The following is a 22,476-nucleotide window of genomic DNA, read 5'->3' on the forward strand; positions in this document are numbered from 1 at the left end:
GTTATTTTCCATAGTCAAAAATAAATGTAATAATTTAAAAATTACATAAATTTAATTGTGGCATAAACATAGACGCTAGTCTGTTCTCACAATTTATAGGTTAGTTTGTTTCTCGAAATTAATATGTGCGCCATTTGACCATAACCCGAAATCATTTCTATTTTAGAACTCATTTCTTTGTTGCTACGTGGATTGTGGAACATCCTAATTCCTCATGTGTTTAGTCGTTTTGTGTATTGTTAATTTACCATTATAATTATACATTTATCGAGCTTAATAGCTTAAAATTGTTCTTAAACCAAAACATTTTTCACAGCTATTTGGTTAGTAAGAAGTATGTTGTGAGTGTTTAAATATATCTCAAGTATTTTATCCGTATTTCGAATACATCCTGTTGGCTGTTGCTTTCAAGTAAGTATTTGTTCATTATTTAATTCTTTGTTTGATTACAAGATTTCTTGTAGTTTTTTTTCCATTTAAAAGCGTATTTATATTAATATTTTACCAGTAAAACCAGCTACTGTTTGCTAGGTGGCTGTTTAATATATAGCATTCGGGGTAATATCCAACAATTTTGAAAATTTTTATAATTAGCCACTAAAATAGTATCTATAAAACGTTAATTGTACGTGCCGATATCTATATTTAATTGCTAATAGGTATCTACAAATATTTACTGTGTTATTGTTTTACTCGTTTTAATTTTTTTTATTACATTTTATTGATTTTATTCTATTTTAATCACTATTAATACTTAGTGCAAAAATGTAAAATGTATTATTGTCATAATTTGTTGATATCTATTTTTTAGAAGGTATGTAGGTAGAATCAATGTAATATAACATGTGTGATGTGTATAGTGTATATGCATTTTATTAACAATATCAATTTATAATTGTAATTAATAAATAATAATTTTAAGTATTAGTTTGTATATCCATAGAAATTGGTTCTTAATTGTATTGTTAGACATTGATATAAATTAAAATGACTTTGAATAAAAATAATTGATTAAGTATTTAAGTATGATTTTTTTTTATATATTATACATACTAAATTTTATTTTTATTTATTATTAAATTTAAGTAAGTTTTATTGATAATTTAGTTATATTTTTATTTTAGACTTTCTGTGTATTTTAAATTAATTTACCTATTTAGAAAAATTGTGACAATCTTCTGTTTGTTGTCTGACATTAATTAAATGTTGATACAAAAAGAAAAAAATACTATTAAATATTATTCAATTATACAGGTTTGGTTATAACTCTTATATGGGATTGATAATACCTGTATAATATAATATACAGCAAGACTAAGATATTATAATGCTAAAAAATATATGATTATATATGCTTAAATATATATATATAAATATATAAATTTTTAGTAAATTCAATCAACATCAAATGAAAATAATATTTATTGGTTTGTGTAATCTTGATATTTTTATGTTGGGGCATTTTTTCAAGATTATTTACAAAAATATATGTAGTATGTACTTATGTTCTGTCTAGTAAGAGAATATGCTGCTGCTTGACAACATTTGGTTTTTCAGTAAATCCCTAGGTATAATCTATCCATGGTGTTCTTACTAAGATTGCTATATTGAAGAATGCCATAATCAGTTTGAATTGTCTGGTGTGGTGACTGGGTTATTTGAAGGGGATAAAGATGCCTCAACTAGCATACTGCTGTTAGTCTACATATGAGAACCGGTACATTCTCTAACCAGACAATGATTTAAAGACTTGAAACAATATGTAATTATTCTTATAGTTTATTGGAATATACCTTTAAAAATAAGTTATTTGCATTTAGGTATATTTTTTAAATTATAGTAAATTTTTTTGTTGGAGCTTCCAGTTAACAATAATAACTATTTTTATGTGCTTATAAATTGTACCATTTTTGTGGGTCTTAATAATTAATATCATCATTCATCACATGTGTGATAGATAAGTAATAAGAACAATTTCATCAATTGGGGGCATTTTTCTTAATTCCATAGCTCTGTCATTTCACTTAACTGAATGCTGGTTAGATTATCATTTTGGTAGTAACTTACCAGAAGGGACTATGTCCCAGAAATCATGGTAGTTAAAATTATTTTAAGGTGAGTTTATAAAGTTATATTATTAATTTTCTTAACTTTTTGTGATGAATATTTAATTCATGTATACAATATTTTAATTATAGATAATCTTATTATGTGTTACTATTTTATAGTAATTTAGTGGTTAGAAAAAATGTGATAATTAAGTAATTTTATTTTTGTTTTCAGTACATTTAATTTAAGTGCTAATTGAGTATTTGATTCTACAAGTTAACATGGAATTGAAAAAGTGGGTATAAATTACTATTTTGTATTTATTTAATTGAATACTGTTAATTATCTATAAATAGATAGTAATTTATATTTAATACAATATCAAATCAATAGTACGTTTGGTAACCTTTTGATTTTTAGGTTATCGTTTCCATTACTTAATGATACTTTAAACTACTTGAATGCTGGAATAATTGGACAGATTAAACATGTTGTAAAAAGAAATAAATACAATTTGTTTATTTTTCACATGTTGTTGCAAGAATGTGAATGTATTAATGATGAGGATATTAATTTGGCTTTATTAGATGAACCAGTTTTACCTTTGTAAGTTCTATTCTTAGTTAGATTATTATTTTATTTTTGTTTTTTTTTTTAAATCTGTTTATTATAGGTAATGATATTAATTATTGCCAAAGAAAAACAAGTTCTACCTATATTTTTACTTAATAAATAAAATTTATTTTTGTTATTTTTCATCTTTTGTGTACAGATTTACACATTTGTATTAAAAGGATGTCAGCACAATATTTGTTTTCTCTCAGACCCACGTGCAACATCGATAGAACTCTTTCACCTTAAATTGTTTTTTTATAACTTTTTAGTGATCTTAGAGTAAAATCATCTATTACAAAAACTATAGAGATTTATATTTTTGAAGGTATGACATTGATTTGTTAGTGTTATTTGATTTTGTATTCGACTTTCAAAAAAAAAAAAAAATACAGTAAATTTAAATGATGTTTAAATTGTATTGAGACAATTTAGATAAATCGATATGTCTTACCCTCAAAAATATTATTCTATATTGTTTTTATAATGGGTGATTTTACTTCTAAGATAACTCAAAAACAAAATAAAACGATTTTTCATAAATTGTTTTGTCTATGTTGGGCATGGGTCAGAGAGAGAAAACTAATAGTGTGCTGACATCCTCTTAATTTTTTTAATTTAAATTAAGGGCTAATGTACAACCTGGCTCATTACTGGCTTGTCTTCATCCACAAAATAAAACTTGGATGCGGTGTTATGTTATATCAATTTTGCATAACCAGGCTAATGTTGCATTTTGTGAAACTGGTGAAATGACAAAAACTAAAAAACTTAAAGATATTCCTGAAAAGTATAAACATATACCTGTTATTACATTTGAAGCTGAGGTTAAATGTATTTGTCCTTATGGAATATTAAAACATTTAATGGAGGTAAATATAATATTAACTATTTTTATTTTTTTTTATAACATGTAATTATACGTCGACAATGGCGCCAAATTCAATTAAAAAAGATGGTTTAAAAAGGTTCAATTCTTATAAAATCCCACTCATCCATCCAAAATTCATTATTCAAAAACTTGCCTAAGAAAATATTTAAAACATCAAACCACACAAATCTAGACTAAGTCTCTAGTACCTACTTTAGTAATTGGGTATTAACTATATTGATTAAAGTGCCCACCCAACAGTGGTGGATTTACAAGAGTGGTCTAGACTCTAGAGGGTTTGGATCTCAGAAGCTTTTCAAATTTTTGAATTCAAAATTTTAAATTTTTATAAAATATAATTCTCTCAAATTAATTGACTGGCATTCTTACTTTTTATGTTATATTAAGTGTTGATTGCCTAATATAAGTTTTTTTTATTTGAAAAAAAAAACAAATTTTTTCAAACTGTTTTTATAAAATTTTGTAGTTACCTAGTACACTTAAATATATTTACACTAATACACTATATTACACTACACTATTAAATAAACAACTGTATATATTAAATAAGGGTAGTATAAGACTATTAATTAAATATCATCTTAAATTATTCCATAAAGTAATACAATTTAATGGCAACTAAACATAATCTATCTGATCAGTATATCATATGTAATGCATTGAAATTTTCCATTCATTGATTATACTAGGGTTTTTTTTTATTTATATGCGATTTAAAGGGTATATTTGGGATTTATTTTTAAATTAATTTAAGGTTAAACAAATTAAATACAAATACATATTGTCAATTCCTTAAGTTTTGAATTAAAATGATACCAAACATAATAAGAATGTTGGTAAAACAATACTTCATATTCAAAATCATTACTAAATTTTATTTTATTTTAGAATTTCAAAGATTATAGCGCAACATTTGAACCATTTATAATGAAACCAAATAATAAAGAAACACATAAAACAATGAAACTTTTTTCTAAGACTACATCTATTGATTTCATTATAAAAAATTGGGATCTACAGAAATGTTTAGATACTGAAGACTCTAACTATAATTTACTTATGTTTGAAAATGGCAGTTCTGTTGTCGTAGCTAAAGTAGAAAATTATGATTGGAGACATATATTTGTTAGGAGTGTTGATCATTTTGTTAATGTTCATAAAGAATTACAGATTCATTGTGAAAATGGTAATTTTAGTTCTAATTAAATAATTGGTAATTATGGTACATAATATAATTATTATTTCAAATATTTTTATTTTTTCAGCTTCAAATATTTTAAGAAACCTTATGGTAGGAGATATTGTTGCTGTAAAATGCACAGATAAATTTTACAGAGGCAAAGTCATTGACATTTTTGAAAATTCCTGTTTTTCTTTATATTTAATCGACAGTGGTTATGTGGTATCTGCATCAATTGATTGTATAGTTGATTTACCTGACACTTTAAAAAAGGTATGAACTAATTGATTTATTTTATAATTTTATAATATGTTAATTACTTATAAGTTATATGTTATTGATGTATGTTAAAATATGTATACTACGTGCCCTTTGTGTACTTTAGATTCCACCAACTGTATGTTTAGTTGGATTAAAAGATATATCTTTAAAGCCTTGGACATCTGAGACGTTTTTGTATATTAAACAATTATTTGAAAACTCCACAACTATGGTATTGGTAAGAATCATGTTAATTTAATTAAAGTTAAATAATATAATTATATTGGATTATAGTAATATTCTTTTGAAATTTACTCGTTATTTTTTTGGGTAGCACACTTACATGTCAGTTATACCAGAATAATAATACTTACAAGGAACAATGTAAAATTTAAATTTTATGTTATTATTTAATTTTGTACAACATATCAATATATTATATTCTATTACCATATCTTTGTTTTTCCTTCAATATATTTATTTATTACTTTTCTTATGGTATTTTAGGAATACACTGACCATGATCCTTTTGGTTTGGATTCTGTAACCTTAACTATTATTAATAACAATGAAGATGTTAATGAACATATTAAAGAACTACTAGTAAGATAAATTTTAAGTATTGTATTCCTTGCTTATTAATATTGGAACTACCTATATATTTATCTAATATGAATATCAAGATTACATTATATAATCATGCTAGCTATATACTTAAATTAATTTAAATGTTTTTGACATTTATTTATTATACATATATTGTGTGTATATATGTTATTATATTATTAATTATTATAAAACTTAAAGTTTATTTTAGATAATATTTGGTTTCTTCAAATAAAGTACTTTTGGTTAATACAATTAGTTTAGTTAGATTCAATTTTAACAGAGAAAATATGAAATAAATTGTTATTAATCTTAAGTCATAGTAGTATACAGTTGTTTTTCAAAAATACATAATATTTTGTTTTAGAAAAAGGTTGGAACATATTATGTTTTAATTATGGTTAATTATAATATTTCAACTTGTATTATAGATATGTCATTCATTTTAAATAATTATTTTTATTCAAAGTCATTTTTATTTTATACCAAGAATTAGTTTTACCAAACTACTGAACTATTAGAACTAAGATGGTGATTCAGTTGTATTTGTAATTAATTATTAACTAAAATTAATCATAAGTATAATATACAATTGATTTATAATTATTAAATTTGTGAACATAAATGTTTTAATTATTGCAACTTCATTAAAGATAAATTATGTTAAAGATATTGTAGTTGATATTTATGTCAAGTAATAAATTTTATTTGTTAACTAGAAATTTGTGGAAAATCCATCAAGTGACAATGATCATACCAGTTTAAACTGTGTACACGATTCTAACAATTTATTTCATTTAAAATCCAATCAAGTTATTCCTGTGAAAGTTAACTCTCTGGTGAAATCAGGTTTATTAATTTTGTTCTTACAGTATATATTATTGTTATTTAAGTAAAATTATTGAAAATTGCAATTTAGATTTTCTAGATATGCCAGAACAAATAGAATATTCATTGCCATCTGGCAGTTTAGTTTATATGACCGGTGTTGTGGATCTGAAAGAAATATATATTAGAAAATTAGAAGATCATGATGATAACCATGAACATTTCTTGGATATGATTAATGAATTCTGTGCATCAGGTAAATACAAACTAAATTTATTGAACTTAAAACTAATTAAATTAATTGATTATTATTTGTTGTAGCATTACCAATTAATAGACCTTTGGTAATTGGGGAAATTGTTGGAGCTCAATCTACCATAGATGATAATTTTTACAGAGGCAAAGTTTTAAAAAAAATTGACGACGTTACTTATTTATTGCAGTTTATTGATTTTGGTGATAAAGATAATGTACCATTGTCAAAAATATTTGAAATTCCCAAACATTTTATGGTAATATATTGATATTTTTACTTAGATGTTTGTTCTCATATTTTTTTTTCTTATAGACTCCTTCAAATGTGATTAAAATTACTTTAAAAGGTGTAAATAATGTTCCATTAAATGAAGATGCTTTGAGCTATATTTCTAATTTGTTGTCAACTTGTGAACCAATGATAATCGTAAGTATTGTAATACTGATAATATCTTATTTAAGAATTAGAAAATTAAATTTTTCTTACATATGTTTGATTTTTATCATTATTAACAATATTAACTAATATTAATTATTAACTATCCAAAAATTACCCATTTATTTTTAGTTGAAACACTATGTTTATGGTTTTATTTAAATATTAAAATTAAATATTATTATTCAAGTTTGTATTAGGCTGCAATATTAAATTAATTTTCTTTGTTTGTCTTACATGTTTTATAGTTAGGTATTTTATATTTCCATGATTTTGATTCTGATTGTACTAAGGAAAAGGGGATCTGTTATATTATGTTTTTTAAAAGAGATGTTTCTTATACATTGATTGGTAAGGATAGTTTTTCAGTAAGTTATTAACGATTTAAAACAAGAGAAATCAAGTTAAATTTGAATACGTTTATCTTGATATAAAATGAAAAAATGAAAAAACAATTTGGCCCTGGAAGTGGAAGTACACAATACTTTGATTGCTGTATGACACGTTAGAAAGACAGATATGTTGATGATGCAACCTTTAATGTGTTTATGTTAAATTATGTATTACAATCTATCTCATTTAAGAGTAACCTCAAGAAGTTACCAAATCGCATCTGATTCAGTTATACCCCATGGAAATTCTATTTTTGTCTACATTTTTTTTTTCAATGATAAAAAATCGCCATAACATTGTTTTCTAAATTAATTAATATTGTATTAACTTAATACATATTAGTCCCACACATTGACAACGCTCAAAAGAATGTCTGAGATTAGTATACTCAGAGACAGTTAAGATTAAAGATTTCATTTTAACTGTAATTATTATTTAAATATGTTTTGAGTATTATTGTTTATTGTAATTCATGTTTGATTTTTTTTTATCCAAAGAATAAAATATATGTTTAAAAATGATTTTTTCATTCTTTAGTAAATAATTTTCTTTATTTTATAATGGTTTAATTCAGGAATTTTCTCCAATACAACCTCTTAAAGATGTTTCTTTAAGAACAGTGAATAGTAATGAGAATGTGAATGAACGACTAAATGAGTTACTGGATAAAAATGACAAAACATCAACGGCAAATGTAACAAATCAACTTGAACCAGGTAAGCAATCTATGTACAATAGTTAATATTTATAGTGGTAAATTGTAACACAACTTGTATTCCAAAAACCACGTATTGTTCAAATCATCTTGAAAAATAAATATATATAATGTTTTTTAATATTTAAATGTTTAAGATGTAGATCAGAAAACATTAATTTATTGGCACGAATTAATAAAAGATACAAATACAAAAACTGTTTTGAAGTACTCATTTTTTATCTTATTTTATAAGAAAAAATATTATTATAAATTATTAATATTTTTTATTTTATTAATATTATTATTATTATTTTTTTTATGTTAGCTAGAAACTTAAAATAATATTATTTAAGTATTGATCTATTTCTGATTTAATATAAATATATAAAATTGTTCATATAAAATAACTTTTAAAAATTGATCTAGGTTCTTAGAGATTTCTGTGTAATTTAACATAAGTTAAAATTTTAGTAACTGAATGATAGGTATCTGCAGATAAAGTAGGTAATTTTATACCATTAATTTAACTCCTACATAAAAATTGTACACCTTTGGTAATTTATCATCAACTTGCACAATGTTTTATGGTTGTCAGTAACCATATAACTGCATATTTTATATATTATAGAAATAAATATTTAATCTATATGTTTTAGATAATGTTCACATTGACAAAAATACTTGTAGTAATGGAGATTTACCTAAACTAAAGAAAGGAGATTCAGTGTACATTACAACATTCATCAATGTTCATAATTGTTTTGTACGTAAAGTTGAAGATGATAATGATGAATTTGCTAATCTTATAGAAACCGTAAATTTGTACTGTTCAGCTGGTAGTTATTATTATTTTTATTTTAATATTCATAAAATATGATAATATTTGTCAACGAATTTAATGGTTTATTTAAAAATTTAAAGAAACTCCTATTGGACGATTACCAAAGTTAAATGATTTAATTGGAGCAAAATCAATAGATGGATCTTTTTACAGAGCAAAAGTTATAAAAAAAGTAAATGACAATAGTTATGATGTAAAATTGATTGATTATGGAACTGACGAGAATGTTACTTTATCTGATATTGTTAATCTGTCCTCTGAATTAAAACAGGTATGTAATTCATTTGATATAAAAAAAAGATTTATATATATTAGAAATAGGTATATGGGGTTTACTTTATAAGCATTTAGATTTCTGATATTAGAAAATGTTTATGAACTATATCTTTTTTTTTATAAAAATGAAATGAATATGTTATTTAAATTATTGGATTTTTGATTATATTGAAATTCATTAGAATCTTAAAATTAAAAAAAATTTATTTCATAAACTATTTTATTAAAAAATTACTCAAAGTATACAATTTTTCATGATTTTTTTTTATTGATGAATTTTATAAAGAGAGTGGTTGTTTGAAAAAAGTTATTTAATATATTTTTGTTATCTCTTTGTGTTTAGTTAATTCCTACTGCTATTTTGGTTAAATTAAAGGATGTTCCATCCATTAAATTAAATGAAGCAGCTCGTAAATATATATCTTTAATCTCTGAAAATGAAGCCTTGATAATAGTAAGTTATTTTTTAAAGTAACTATTATATCATAATTTTTCCTACAAGTTAGTTAAATAATAGGACATGATAGACAACAGCACAAATGAAGTAATATTCAAGACTGAAAACAATGAAAATTTCAACTATCGTTTGAAAGAATTAATATTTGAAAATAACAAGGAAATAAACATAAATGATTTAATTGAAAATGAAGAAGAGTTCAAATCAGGTTTAAATTAAATAAATATATTTTTAACTATTATTATATTACATTAATTTTAGATCAATCTTTATTAGAATGTATTGTTCCCACTGTGAAACCGGGTAGTGTAGTTTATTTAACAGCTTTTATCAATATGAATGAAATGTATATTAGAAAGTTAGAGGATTATGATGATGAATTTCATAATTTATTGGAAAAAGTTAATGAGTTCTGTTCAGCTGGTAAATAAAATTATAAAATTATAAATTATATTTTATTAACTACAAATTTACTTTATTTTTAAATGTTTGTTTTAGCTAAACCAATTAAAAGGCCTCTGATAATTGGTCAAATTGTTGGAGCCCAGTCTACATTAGATGATAGTTTTTACAGGGGTAAAGTTTTAAAAAAAATTGATGATGTCACTTATTCAATACAGTTCATTGACTTTGGTGATAAGGATAATGTACCTCTGTCAAAAATATTTGAAATCCCTACAGATTTTATGGTAATATTTACATTAACCATTAAAGTTAATTATATACTAATACTATTCAATGTATTGTTCTTAGATTCCTTCAACTATTTTAGAAATTAATCTTAAAGGCATTAAGTCTCAATCATTGAGCATTGAAGCATCAAATTATATTTCAAATTTATTATCAACGTATGAGCCATTGTCAATAGTAAGTTTTGTATGAATATTCTGTAATTAAAGATACAAATATAATAATAATTTATAATAGTATATAGTAATAGGCATTATTATAGGAATATTATTTAATATTCAATTTTTTTTTTTAGGATTTTGACAATACATTTCCTATTAAAGATGTAACATTAGTAATAATTAAAAATAATGAAAATGTTGCTGAAAGCTTAAATAAACTTCTCAAGGATGAGAATAATGCTACACCTAATAATATTGTTGAAGATGAATGTATAAAAGGTATAAATATATTTTTTTTATTGCTTTTTTTAACAATAAACATTAAGAATGATTGTATGATTTGTATACTAAAAAAACTCTTCTGACTGAAAAGTACTTCTAACCAAAGGGGATGGATTTCTATCTTTTAAACATGGTGGTTTACTTAATATTTTAAAATGAGGATTTTTATTGTTATTTAAAAAAATATATGAGTGATTCAAAATTATCAAACTGTTTCTTACATTGTAACATTGAGATTTATTGTTTATATCTTGATGGTTTGTAATTAAAATGCTGGTTGCTGAGTGGTGTTACTCTGTTACATTTTGATAATTGAAGTTCAACTAAATTTTTAAGTATTCAAATTGTTTTAAAGTTATTATTGAACATTTTGATACTTGAATTATTATCTCAGGTTTTATAGATACCTATCATATTAGAACAAACACATGGAACTATTAATAGTTAATATTATATTTTTCTTGTTCTTCTAGCATTTAGTTTTCTAAGAATTTTCACTGATTATTTCCTTTTATTCTATCCTTAATTTACATTTTTCATTCTTGAATTTCTAATTTTTCAAGATCTTTTTTATATTTTATCTATTCATCTTTTTTTTTAGGCCTTCTACAAGGTCTTTTCTCTGTAAAATTCCATTCCAGAACTTAGTCAAGTGTCTTTTCTTTATTTCAGTGCAAGATATAACCAAGCTATTGAATCTGTTGACCACTTATAAAGTATGACTGGTACTAACTCCCATTTTTTCCTTTAATTCCTGATTATATTTATTCCTCTATTTATCTGTTGTTATTGTAAGTAGGTCTACACATTTTTTTCTATACTCTTAGGTTAGTTATTTTAACCTTCTTTTTATGTTACTAGTAGTTTAGTAATTAAGACTGGCATCCATATGTGAGTAGTATGGATTTTATCACAGTTAATAACATATATATATATTTTTGAAACACTAGATTTATTTAGGGTTAATGATGTTCTTTTAGTTTTTGTTATTCTTATTATGATCTTTCTCGACATTCAGCACTACTTCTAAGTACTGAAACTCATATACTTTTATAAACTCTGTATCTTCATCATATTTACTAATGATATTATTTTCATTTTCTAATATTTCTATTATCTTCGTTTTTTCTTAGTTAATTTTTAGTACTACTTTATCAGAAGCTTATTATGAGGGTTGTGTTGTTCTATGGGTGTCGATTAATAAATTGTTCAAAAAGTTGTCTGTGTGCACCTAAATTCTTTTATTTCTTTTAATATATTCTTTTTACATTTCTTTAATTACTTTTTCTACCACCGGTTAATTATTATTGAAGGTAGTGCATCTTCTTGCTTTAAACTAGTTTTTACTTGAATGCTTTGGGTATTATGTTCGCCACTTTTACTTTACTAATTATTGCAAATTTTCCATGTACATTGATCTTACAGAGGCTCTCTCAGTGTTCACTGTAATAAGCTTTATTGAAGTCAACAACTTTTAAACCCTTAAACTAACCTTTCTGTATTCCTACTTTTTCTGTATTATTTGTTCAATTACTGACATTTGCTCTATTGTTTACTTGTTTTTTTTGAAACAACACTATTATTCTTCTACATTAACATTAGTTGGTTCATAAATATTTTTTGAAATATATATGAGTTGAGTATGGTAATAAGACCTCTGTTGTTTTCAAAAACTGTTTTATTTTCTCTTTTATGTAATGGTATAATTATGGTTTTATTTGGCACCTTCTGTTCTTCTAAATTTGTGTGTATAGTTTGAACATGACACAATTTAATTGCTTGTTTTCTTAATTTGATTGTTCTGATGGTGTATAAAAAAAGAAGGGTTTTTTATTGCTCTTTCTGTTTTCTTTTTTGTAATTTCATTATGTATTGGTGCTGTGCATATTGGTTTCTTTGTGTTATTGTATTTCCAGGTTCTGTGTCATCTCTGAATTTAGTAATTTTTAAGGTATTCTTTCCATCATCTGGCTTTTAGTTCTGGATTATTTCCCATAATGAATTTTAATAGATTTCAAGATTAGATAATGAGATTTATATTGTCTGATAGTTCTGAAAAAGTTCCTTATACTAATTTATGTGTGAGGTCTGTTTAAGTTTCTTGTAATATCTGATTTATGAAATAACCTTTTCACATTGTATAACAGTTTTGTACTTTTTTCTTTATTCTTAGTACCTATAATATTTTCTTGTTATTAAATCATATCTACTTTTTTAAGTATAAATATTAATTATAAAATATACTATAATATCAAATTGTTTGATAAAGACTCAGTTTATAAAATATTTAAAGATAAGTATATGAATGCATATTTTCAAGTACTTACTGAGTATATTCAACTAGGTTTTAATAGATTGTTCAAAGAATTTTTTCTAAGGTTATTACTTTTTTAGAGCATAATAGCATTATTATCATTTTTTCAAGTGTTTAAGAATTTAAAAATGTACTTTCTAGTTATGATCAATAAATTCTAGTTATTTATATTTTCCTTGATTTCCTATTAGGAAGTGAAAATATCACTACATGCTTATATTATTAACCAAACAATGGAAGTATTGATTTCACAATAATTTTTGTTTTTGTTTTTCTGTCTATCATCATTCTTTTAGTCAAATGCTTCCATTACAATCTTAGGGTGTGATTTCTGATTGTAAATTGGATCTAGTATAATAACTACTAGTAATAGTATATCAGAAAAGTATAATGTTTAATTACTCTAAATCAGTAGTTGAGAATTAAATATTGTTTTTTTGTTTTTTTTTTTTTTTTTTACACTAGATTCTCAGAATTGTTTCCAATTTTTATATTTACATAACTTATGTATAGTATAATTTTAAAATTTTTTTTTTTCTATGTCATTAAAAATATTATTTACTTGGCAAAACAAATATTAGCTCTTTATAAATTTTTATCACAGTTATTTAAAAATATTAAAAATTCATGAACACAATTCTTTTTATAAGCTCTAAACATTTTTAATTCAAATTTTGATTAGATTTTAATAATAATATATTATATTATGGTATAAAATATATATACTATTGTAATAAATATTAATTATATAATTATTGTAGAATATAGTTTCAATTTTTCCATAGTAATAAAATCAACCTGCCATAGTTATAATACTAGTATTTAAATAAATTATACGTATATCTAATCTAATAATTATATTTAAAAATATATGAAATTAACCTAGTAAGATAGTTTCCACTCAGAATTATTTTACGTATAGGTACAATTATATATTAATGAATTCTAATTTAACACACTTATTAGTTATTACAATGTCTCACTTGACATCTACTGTTCAGCAAAAAACTTACCAACTTTTTTTATTTTATAATTTAGTAATGGTATAGAGTGAATATTAAAATGTTGTTTTATAAAACTAACATCACGAATAATCTTTTGTTTGTTTTGTATTGCCAAATGTTACCTTTTAAAATAAATATATTATTTTTTATTAGAAGAAGAAGAATTAACAGAATTACCAAACATATCTTCAGAATCTAATGTTATAAGAGATTCTAAGTTTTATGATGAAACTATTATGCTGAAAAATGAGGACATTGTTTATATTACGGCATATATTGATTTGCATAATATTTATGTCCGTAAATTTGAAAGTTATGTTGAACTGCAAAATCTCGTCGAGAATGTCCAAACTTGTTGTACACAACAAGGTAGTACTTTTTCTTAGGAAATAATTTTGTTGATTAATATTATGTTTTATTTATCTATAGGAAAGGCTTATGAAAGTAAATCTCCAAAGTTAAATGAAATTGTGGGCGCACAAAGTTCAGTTGACGGATGTTTTTATCGAGCAAAGATAATTGATGTAACTGATGAAAACACTTATGAAATGAATTTTATTGATTTTGGTTTTGATGAAAGTGTAAATGTTGCTAATATTGTTCCGCTACCTATACATCTACAGCAGGTTAAATTAATTTAAAAATATTCATATGTATTGTTAATAATATTTAACCTCAAGAAAGTTTAGTGTAGTTGATTAATAAATTTGTGTCATCTTGTTACCGATATCTTATATTGATGTATTAAGTTTTGGTTTTAAAATTAAATTTTTTTAAACTTTTTTATTTAAGATAATTTTTTATTTCAAAAAGCATTGATCAAATAATTTTTTTAACCTTAAATTTTACTTTCTTATAAAACCATATTTAAAAAGAATAAAATTTAAAATCTTAAAGCATTACAGTACCCTTTATAGTAATTTAATTTATAATTATTGAACTTAAAATTTTTAAAATTTGTGGATTGTTATGGCATAGGGGTTGCTGCAATATGGCCCACTACTTTTCTATGTTTTTATATATCAATATATTTTGAATAACATTTAGTTTCAAAGTATGAGATTAAAAATATAAGTTTTGATACACAACAGTAATAACTCAAAATAATTTTAATAGCTATTATAGTTTTTGAATTAATAAGTATTCTTTGATCAAATAATTATTGTGCAATAGAAACACTTTATTTTAAGTCTGTTTTAGTTAGTTATCAAATTTTACTTTTTATGATATATTAAAGTATTGTATTTATCGAAAACTCAATAATTAAATCATTTTATGAATTTATTATACATTGTGTGTTTTTTTTTTTTATTAATGTTATTGTATACCATTTTTGAAGGTAACTCCAACTATTACTTTAGTTGGGCTTGATGGTGCAAGTTTTGAAGAACTTAATTCAGAAGGTCATAATTATTTAGAAAGTTTGATATCACTCTGTGAATTAATGAAAATAGTAAGTATAAAGCTATTTATTTTTATACTATTTACTGAACATCTTATCTAAAGTTTAGATAAGATCAGGACCGGCTCAACGGACCTGGATAAGATTCAGCTAAATATTGTAATTTCTCCTTGTTATTTATTGGTTATGATTTTGTACATAATTTATTCTATTATTTACTTATATTATGATCCATTTTACAAAAGATAATTTTATACATATACATTTTGTATACCTAATTAATTGTTCGTCATTGATACATTTTTTATTAACAATCACAAGTCACAATTGTACTTAGTATAATATTACCAACTCGAATAAATGTATTAATTAATCATATTATTTAATGAATTATTGTTTATTATAGGAGTTTGAAGATTTAAATAAAGTTAAGTTAACTGTCATTAGCCAAAATTTAAATGTTATAGATCATTTAAATAATTTACATACAAATTGCACCACAATGGATAATACTATTATTAATAATTCTTTGCAACTCAATTCTGGTTAGTTAAAAACTACAAAACAATTTTTAGCGATGTTTATAATTTGTATAATTTATAATTTAGGTATGAAGTATATATCTAATGATATCAGTATTCCACTAATACCACCATTGACTAATAAAAGCATAGTTACTATTCATGCATTTATTAGTCTAAAGGATATTTATATCAGTGTGCCTTTCAATAAAGCTGAAGTCGATAAGTTTTTAAAAGACTTTTCAGTCTATTGTTTGACTTGTATGTATTTTAAATCAAAAAATAAAATAAACTGTAGTAGTATACATAAACAACAACATTCATTATTTTTCCAGCTCAACCTATTACCATAAATCCAGTTATAGGAGAAGTTTATGGAATCAGATCGTCTACTGATAATTCATTTAACAGGGGTGCTGTCGAAGAAAAGTTGAGCGAAGATCAATACAGAGTGGTTTTCTATGATTTAGGTACTAAAGATACTGTTTCGGCAAGTAGTTTTGTGGAAATCCCAGAACACTTAAAACAGGTAAATTATTTTTTTCTTCAAACAATAGTTATAGTTTTGTACTTATTTAATGATACTTAGCTTAATAGTTTGATGACTGATATTAGTAATGTAAATTTTCATGAAATTTTTTTTTGTGAAACAGTTAAAAATTATGAAAATTTTATAATTTCTCTTATTTATTTCTTATCAAATAAATCCTTTGATATTATAGAGTTATAGTATCTTTAACCTTTATACACAGGGTAACCGACAATTTCCCCCTTACTGTTTTTGGAATAGTAGGACATTTTCCCCTCATTTTTTTTAAGTTTATTATTTAATGAGAAATAATTTTTTTTTCATAAATATAATCAATTATACTATAATTATAACTTTATAAATTTATATTATAAATTATATTTTTTTTTTATTAAATATGATAAAACGTAAAAAAATTGTATATAAGTAAAATAGGTTAAAAATTGTAGAAGAATCTTATCTTAATAGTCTAAATCATATAATTAGGTAAATAGTTTTTGACAACTCAGCAATTGATTGGGTTTTAGATACAATTTTAGATTTTAATCTATTTTTAATCTAATTATTTTTAATTTTATTGTGGCAACAACGACCTCTGGCCCTGATAGGTATAATTGTTATATTTATGAAAAAAAAAAAAAATAATTTCTCATTAAATAATAAACTTAAAAGAAAAATGTTTGAATCGAAAATATATTGAGGGGAAAATAATGTCCTACTACGCCAAAAACAGTCGGGGGGGGGGGGAATTGTCCGCCATTTCGTACATAGACGCCGGAAGGAGCGGCAAAAATGGGGCATTTGCCCCCCCCCCCCTAACTTTCAAAAACATATTTTTAATTGAATGTTTTAAGATAAATTATTATTTATCATATAACAAATCCTAACATTGCCCTCTCCTAGAAAAATTTCGGTGAGTGCCGAACCTATACCTTCATAATTGTATTTGAAACTATGTACTTCTATTACCATTTGCCCATTTTAATATTCTATTAACCACAATAATATATAAATATATTATATAACAAATTCATAATACAAATAACTATATTTATACAAATCAGTATTATAATATTTACCTCGATAATAAATGTGTGTTTTTATATATTATTTAAAATGTTGTGTTCTTATACTGAGTATAAATGTTGAGTCTCGAGTGTATTAACGTTTTGCTACAATTATGTTAAGAAAAATACTTAAAACTAACTTTTTCAAAGAATGTTGAGAATGTCAATGAAAAAAAAAATTTCAAGCTTTCATCTCTGACTAAAATATATATAATATGTATACGATGATATCTAGGAAGTAAGTATATTTTTATATTATAAATATTGATACAATTGATTCATATTTATTATTGTACTTACATTTGCCTTGACATGTCTTGCGATCTCTAGTGTACACTGTACAGCTAGAATCATCGTGCGGGAAATAAACTGTCATATATATTTCCTCCACTCAACCATTTAATGTATTATACCACCCCGAATTACGATTTTTCTCTTTGAATTAATTATTAATTACAAATTTTCGGGAATTGAATAGTTACCGTGTTATATAGAAATTTAAACTAAATATTATGTACCTAGTAATATACATATACCTACTACTAACATAACACCACATACAAAGTAACTATATACTTTAAATTTATATTTATTTGGCTTAATTCATGTCTATAAAATAAATGGTATTATTTAATAATAATGGGACGCGTTATATACTTCTCAAAAACTCTGATAACTACCCCAATATTTTATATTTCTACTTCACAAGCCATATCTTATGTTTTACGTAAAATTGAATAACTTAATATTAATGTTATATATATATATATATATTATTAATAAATTATATTTGAAATAATATTATAATATGGACATTCTTAATAATCGGCTCTTATTGTAATTAAATAATTTATTATGTACAATGTAGAATCATACAGATTATGGAAAAATTGGCAATATATCAAAAAAATTTAATTTACAAGGAATTTTCTTAATTGTTATATTTCAAATAAATAGATAACCTAAGTATCTTAAGTTGTAGAAAGAGATTAAATGTGTAATACAATATATTAGTATTAAAATTTCGAGGTAATGATGCTTCAATTTTCAACTTTGACAGTGGTTCGTTTTGGATAGAAATTGAATTTAGTTTGCACTTTCAAAATGTCCAGTACTTTTTTATAATCGGAGAAATCAAACAAACAATTAAGGAAAACAGGATTTTTCCCCTAAACCGTGGAATTTTCATTAAATTGATTTCTTTATTTTGATATGTCGATAAAAAAATATTCGCTGATTCAAAATTCTTGACAAGATTACTCATAATTTTTATTTATTTCATTAATAGTTGTTCACGAAAAATTCACAAAACCTTTTTTTTTATATATCTAAGTTTTGAAAATTCAATAGAAGATTTCTCAATAAGTAGTTTTTGAACTATAAAAGCTGTAAAATATATACGGAGAATTACTTTTTACAGATATTCGAAGTTAAAATTTGGACGAAATTAGTTATTTAAACGATAAATAACGTTACTAATTAATTTGTTATAATTTAAAAATATTAAATGTGGGAATTTCAACGTATATTATTATTTATTTTACTCTACGTAATGGCATTTTATTTATTTTAATATATTATTATCTATTTATTTTATAAATTAATTGTTAATGTGTTTACGATATTTATAGAAATATGTTATTACATTTATTTTTTAGTTGTATAAGTTGATAAAATATGGTAAAAATGTAATTTTTGTTATAATTAAAGACCGGATTTCTGTGTAATTGCATCTTTTTGTGGCGTGTTCTAAATCCTATAGAAACAAGCTACAAATCATAAGAGATGTAGATTAATTAAAATTTTTTTTTTGTACATAATTGCACGTTTTGGTTTTTTTTTTATAAAAATGTAATATTTGGTACTCCTGTACAAATATTTTTGATCCATAATCTCTATTATAATATCTATCTACTATATACTAACTTTATGAATGTTAAGTGGCCTGACACGAAAAAAAAATCTACTATATTCGTAGCCTATATCATTGCTAATTGCTATATTATGTTGTTATATGAAGTATTGGACTTTTATATCTAATAATAATATATATATATATATTTATATTGATATAATACGACGTAATTAAAATAATGACAATACTACTACGATTGTCGATTATACATACACTTATACGTACTACAGTTGTAGTTACCTCGTGTTTTATACAACAATTTTAGAGTTGATACTTGATATTATATACACATATGCAAGTACATAATTTTAAAAAAAAAGTTGGAAATGTATATGATAGTAAATTTTAATCAAATATTGTAAATCAGCTTATTTAATTTGAATTAAACTATTATTTTTTTTAAATTTTATATTTTAATATAATACTTAAAGTTAATGCCAACAGTCGGTGTTAATAATTACTATAATAATACTAATAATATAAAAATAAATAGCATTAAAAGTATAATTTGAAGTACCTTTAAGGAAAATTTTGTTGCACGATTTTGCACGTTTTATAATTTTAATTGCATGTTTTTTAGGCATTGGCTGCACAAAAATTCGGTCTTAAGTTAAAATAATTAAATACTAATAATATAATTAATGAAGTATTGTTGATAATATAGATTATATGCTAATAACCTCCTCTCAGAATCAATTTTTGTTCACAATGATATATCATTGAATTCAAATTTAATACACCCATAATAGTGTTCCATTCGACACTTAATGCACTGAGTGGTGGTACTCATTTCCTACCTTTTTTATTTTATTTTTTATTTTTTTTTCGCTGAAAGGGTCGATATTATTACTTATATACTACCTGTACATGGGGTACTAGAAAGACGTTTACACGATTTATCACCAGTCACGTCTACAACAGTTTTCTCGTCATTAGACAAACAGTTCTTATTTTATTTTTAAAATATATCTATCTATATTTATATAGGTGGGCCACAGTTATAACTGTGTTTAATATTATGATCTTTCTCGAGACAACGTTTTATTATTTACAGTGTAGTGTACTTTTGTGTAGTTTTTTTGTATTGAAAAAGAAACTTAATTTCGATTATGAAGTCTTCGGAGTTTGGGTGTAACGTGATAACTGATGATATAATGTATGTGAATTAATAAATCGACTATGAGTAATAAAATGTAATGGTTTGGATGATTAAAAGAAAATCATTCACGCCGCGGCCGTCGTGAAACAGCAATTCTTTTTATTTTATTAATTTTTAATTGAAATATTTTGAACTTTATTATATTGTACTTCAGTTAATTTTAAGTATAAAATTCGTCTGCAGTTTCTACAACCTCTTGACGTGCCGTGTATTCAAGGAAAAATATACGAGTATGAACAATAAACCTTGGGGTTTATTTTTAAATCATTATCAATATTAATAAAAATAATAATACAAGATTTACTATAGTTTTTTTAATGTATTCAAATAGTAAAAAAATGCTTTACAGCTTTGTTAAAATGGGTGGGGGAGAAGTAGCTGCCGTGGGAAATAAATTACGTATAGTTTTAATGATAATAAATAATATATTTTTAGTGAGTGTGATTATTTTCTTGTGAAAAAATTTTGCTTTAACCAAAACGTTTTTGAATAAAAATATTTCTACTTTATATTATACTATTATTCGTGAGTTAAAAATAACGATCGAATTCGTGATTAAATTTTTATTTGCTAGTCGACCACTACTCGTATTGTTTTTTAAATTAAAGTATGATTCACTAGGAAAAATATTAAAAACGAGTAAAATTATCATGACTCGTGGTGTTAGGTATAATAGCGGTAATGTTGACTTTTTGAATTATTGACTTCCGAATAATTGTTATCACGAGAGTGAGGTGTAAATTTGTGTGTAAAAATATTTTTATCATTTGAAATAACTAATAATTTATGTACTCGTATACTGTTTGACAGTGTTTATTTTGACATTGTTATAAATGGTTATCTACTTGACTATTTGTATTTCAGTTTTACTTCTAAGAATATTCCATAAACTCATAATTATGTTTATTGCTTAACTACTAATTCATTGTAATCATTATTAATGTAAGACATTTATTTATTTTAGATTCCACGTACAATTTATTCAATACGTCTCAAAGATATTGATTCTGGAATTCTCAACAATCTCAACGCCCAAGCTATGTCTTATGTGAATATGTTGTGTGAAAACCTGCCTTTAATTATTGTATGTATATTTCTGTTATATGATGGGATGGTATATTTTTATTGAATATTGTTTCATATTATAAATTTTAGGAATTTGACGAGAAAAGTCCAAATGGATTAAATGCCGTGACGTTGACTACTATTAAAACCCAGCAAAATGTTAACAATCATCTGATAAAGCTTTTGGTTCAAAAAGAAAGAGGTTAAACCACATAAATATAATCATTAAAACCATTGACTATCAATCATAAATAATAAACCCATATAAAAGTCGTTAAAAAAAAGTGTTAAATAATAAAGAAACCTATGTGTTTATATGCTTATTATGCTTTTATATTTGTTATTATCACTGTTCAGTTTTTAAAACAAAATGTTTATTATTTAGATTCGCCAGAAACAGTACAGATGTTAAACAAAGAAGATATAGTCTATATTTCAACGTTTGTGGATCTACAAGCTATTTACGTTAGACGTATTAACAATGGCACGGATAAATTTAAATCATTCTTGGAGAATTTTTCATCTTCCTGCGAGTTAGGTAAATAAAAAGTGTACCTATCTTTACATAAATTTTTAAAAACATA

General features: G+C 23.7%; 1 protein-coding gene across 5 annotated transcripts in view; it reads left to right on the top strand.

Annotated features, from left to right (window-relative positions):
* The first annotated feature begins 159 nt into the window (after positions 1-159).
* The window catches only part of LOC114132611 (uncharacterized), a 32,703-nt gene continuing 10,386 nt past the window's right edge, over positions 160-22,476 (top strand). For 2 of the 5 annotated variants that reach the window (XM_027998124.2, XM_050201012.1), the window contains exons 1-30: positions 161-411; positions 2,284-2,344; positions 2,470-2,655; positions 3,290-3,533; positions 4,442-4,739; positions 4,819-5,006; positions 5,119-5,232; positions 5,502-5,597; positions 6,320-6,449; positions 6,520-6,684; positions 6,750-6,940; positions 6,997-7,110; positions 8,087-8,228; positions 8,866-9,045; positions 9,131-9,321; positions 9,670-9,780; positions 9,844-9,991; positions 10,045-10,206; positions 10,282-10,472; positions 10,537-10,650; positions 10,769-10,913; positions 14,388-14,603; positions 14,664-14,860; positions 15,574-15,687; positions 16,043-16,181; positions 16,245-16,418; positions 16,493-16,686; positions 21,792-21,911; positions 21,983-22,094; positions 22,278-22,430. In XM_027998124.2, coding sequence (XP_027853925.2) covers positions 2,331-2,344; positions 2,470-2,655; positions 3,290-3,533; positions 4,442-4,739; positions 4,819-5,006; positions 5,119-5,232; positions 5,502-5,597; positions 6,320-6,449; positions 6,520-6,684; positions 6,750-6,940; positions 6,997-7,110; positions 8,087-8,228; positions 8,866-9,045; positions 9,131-9,321; positions 9,670-9,780; positions 9,844-9,991; positions 10,045-10,206; positions 10,282-10,472; positions 10,537-10,650; positions 10,769-10,913; positions 14,388-14,603; positions 14,664-14,860; positions 15,574-15,687; positions 16,043-16,181; positions 16,245-16,418; positions 16,493-16,686; positions 21,792-21,911; positions 21,983-22,094; positions 22,278-22,430 — 4,543 coding nt within the window. In that variant the 5' untranslated portion in view covers positions 161-411; positions 2,284-2,330. Of the gene's footprint in view, positions 412-2,283; positions 2,345-2,469; positions 2,656-3,289; positions 3,534-4,441; positions 4,740-4,818; positions 5,007-5,118; positions 5,233-5,501; positions 5,598-6,319; positions 6,450-6,519; positions 6,685-6,749; positions 6,941-6,996; positions 7,111-8,086; positions 8,229-8,865; positions 9,046-9,130; positions 9,322-9,669; positions 9,781-9,843; positions 9,992-10,044; positions 10,207-10,281; positions 10,473-10,536; positions 10,651-10,768; positions 10,914-14,387; positions 14,604-14,663; positions 14,861-15,573; positions 15,688-16,042; positions 16,182-16,244; positions 16,419-16,492; positions 16,687-21,791; positions 21,912-21,982; positions 22,095-22,277; positions 22,431-22,476 lie in introns of all 5 variants that reach the window. The other 3 variants (XM_050201009.1, XM_050201011.1, XM_050201010.1) reach the window with 3 other exon arrangements.

Source organism: Aphis gossypii, chromosome 2 (genome assembly GCF_020184175.1).
Source record: "Aphis gossypii isolate Hap1 chromosome 2, ASM2018417v2, whole genome shotgun sequence".
NCBI lineage: Eukaryota > Metazoa > Arthropoda > Insecta > Hemiptera > Aphididae > Aphis > Aphis gossypii.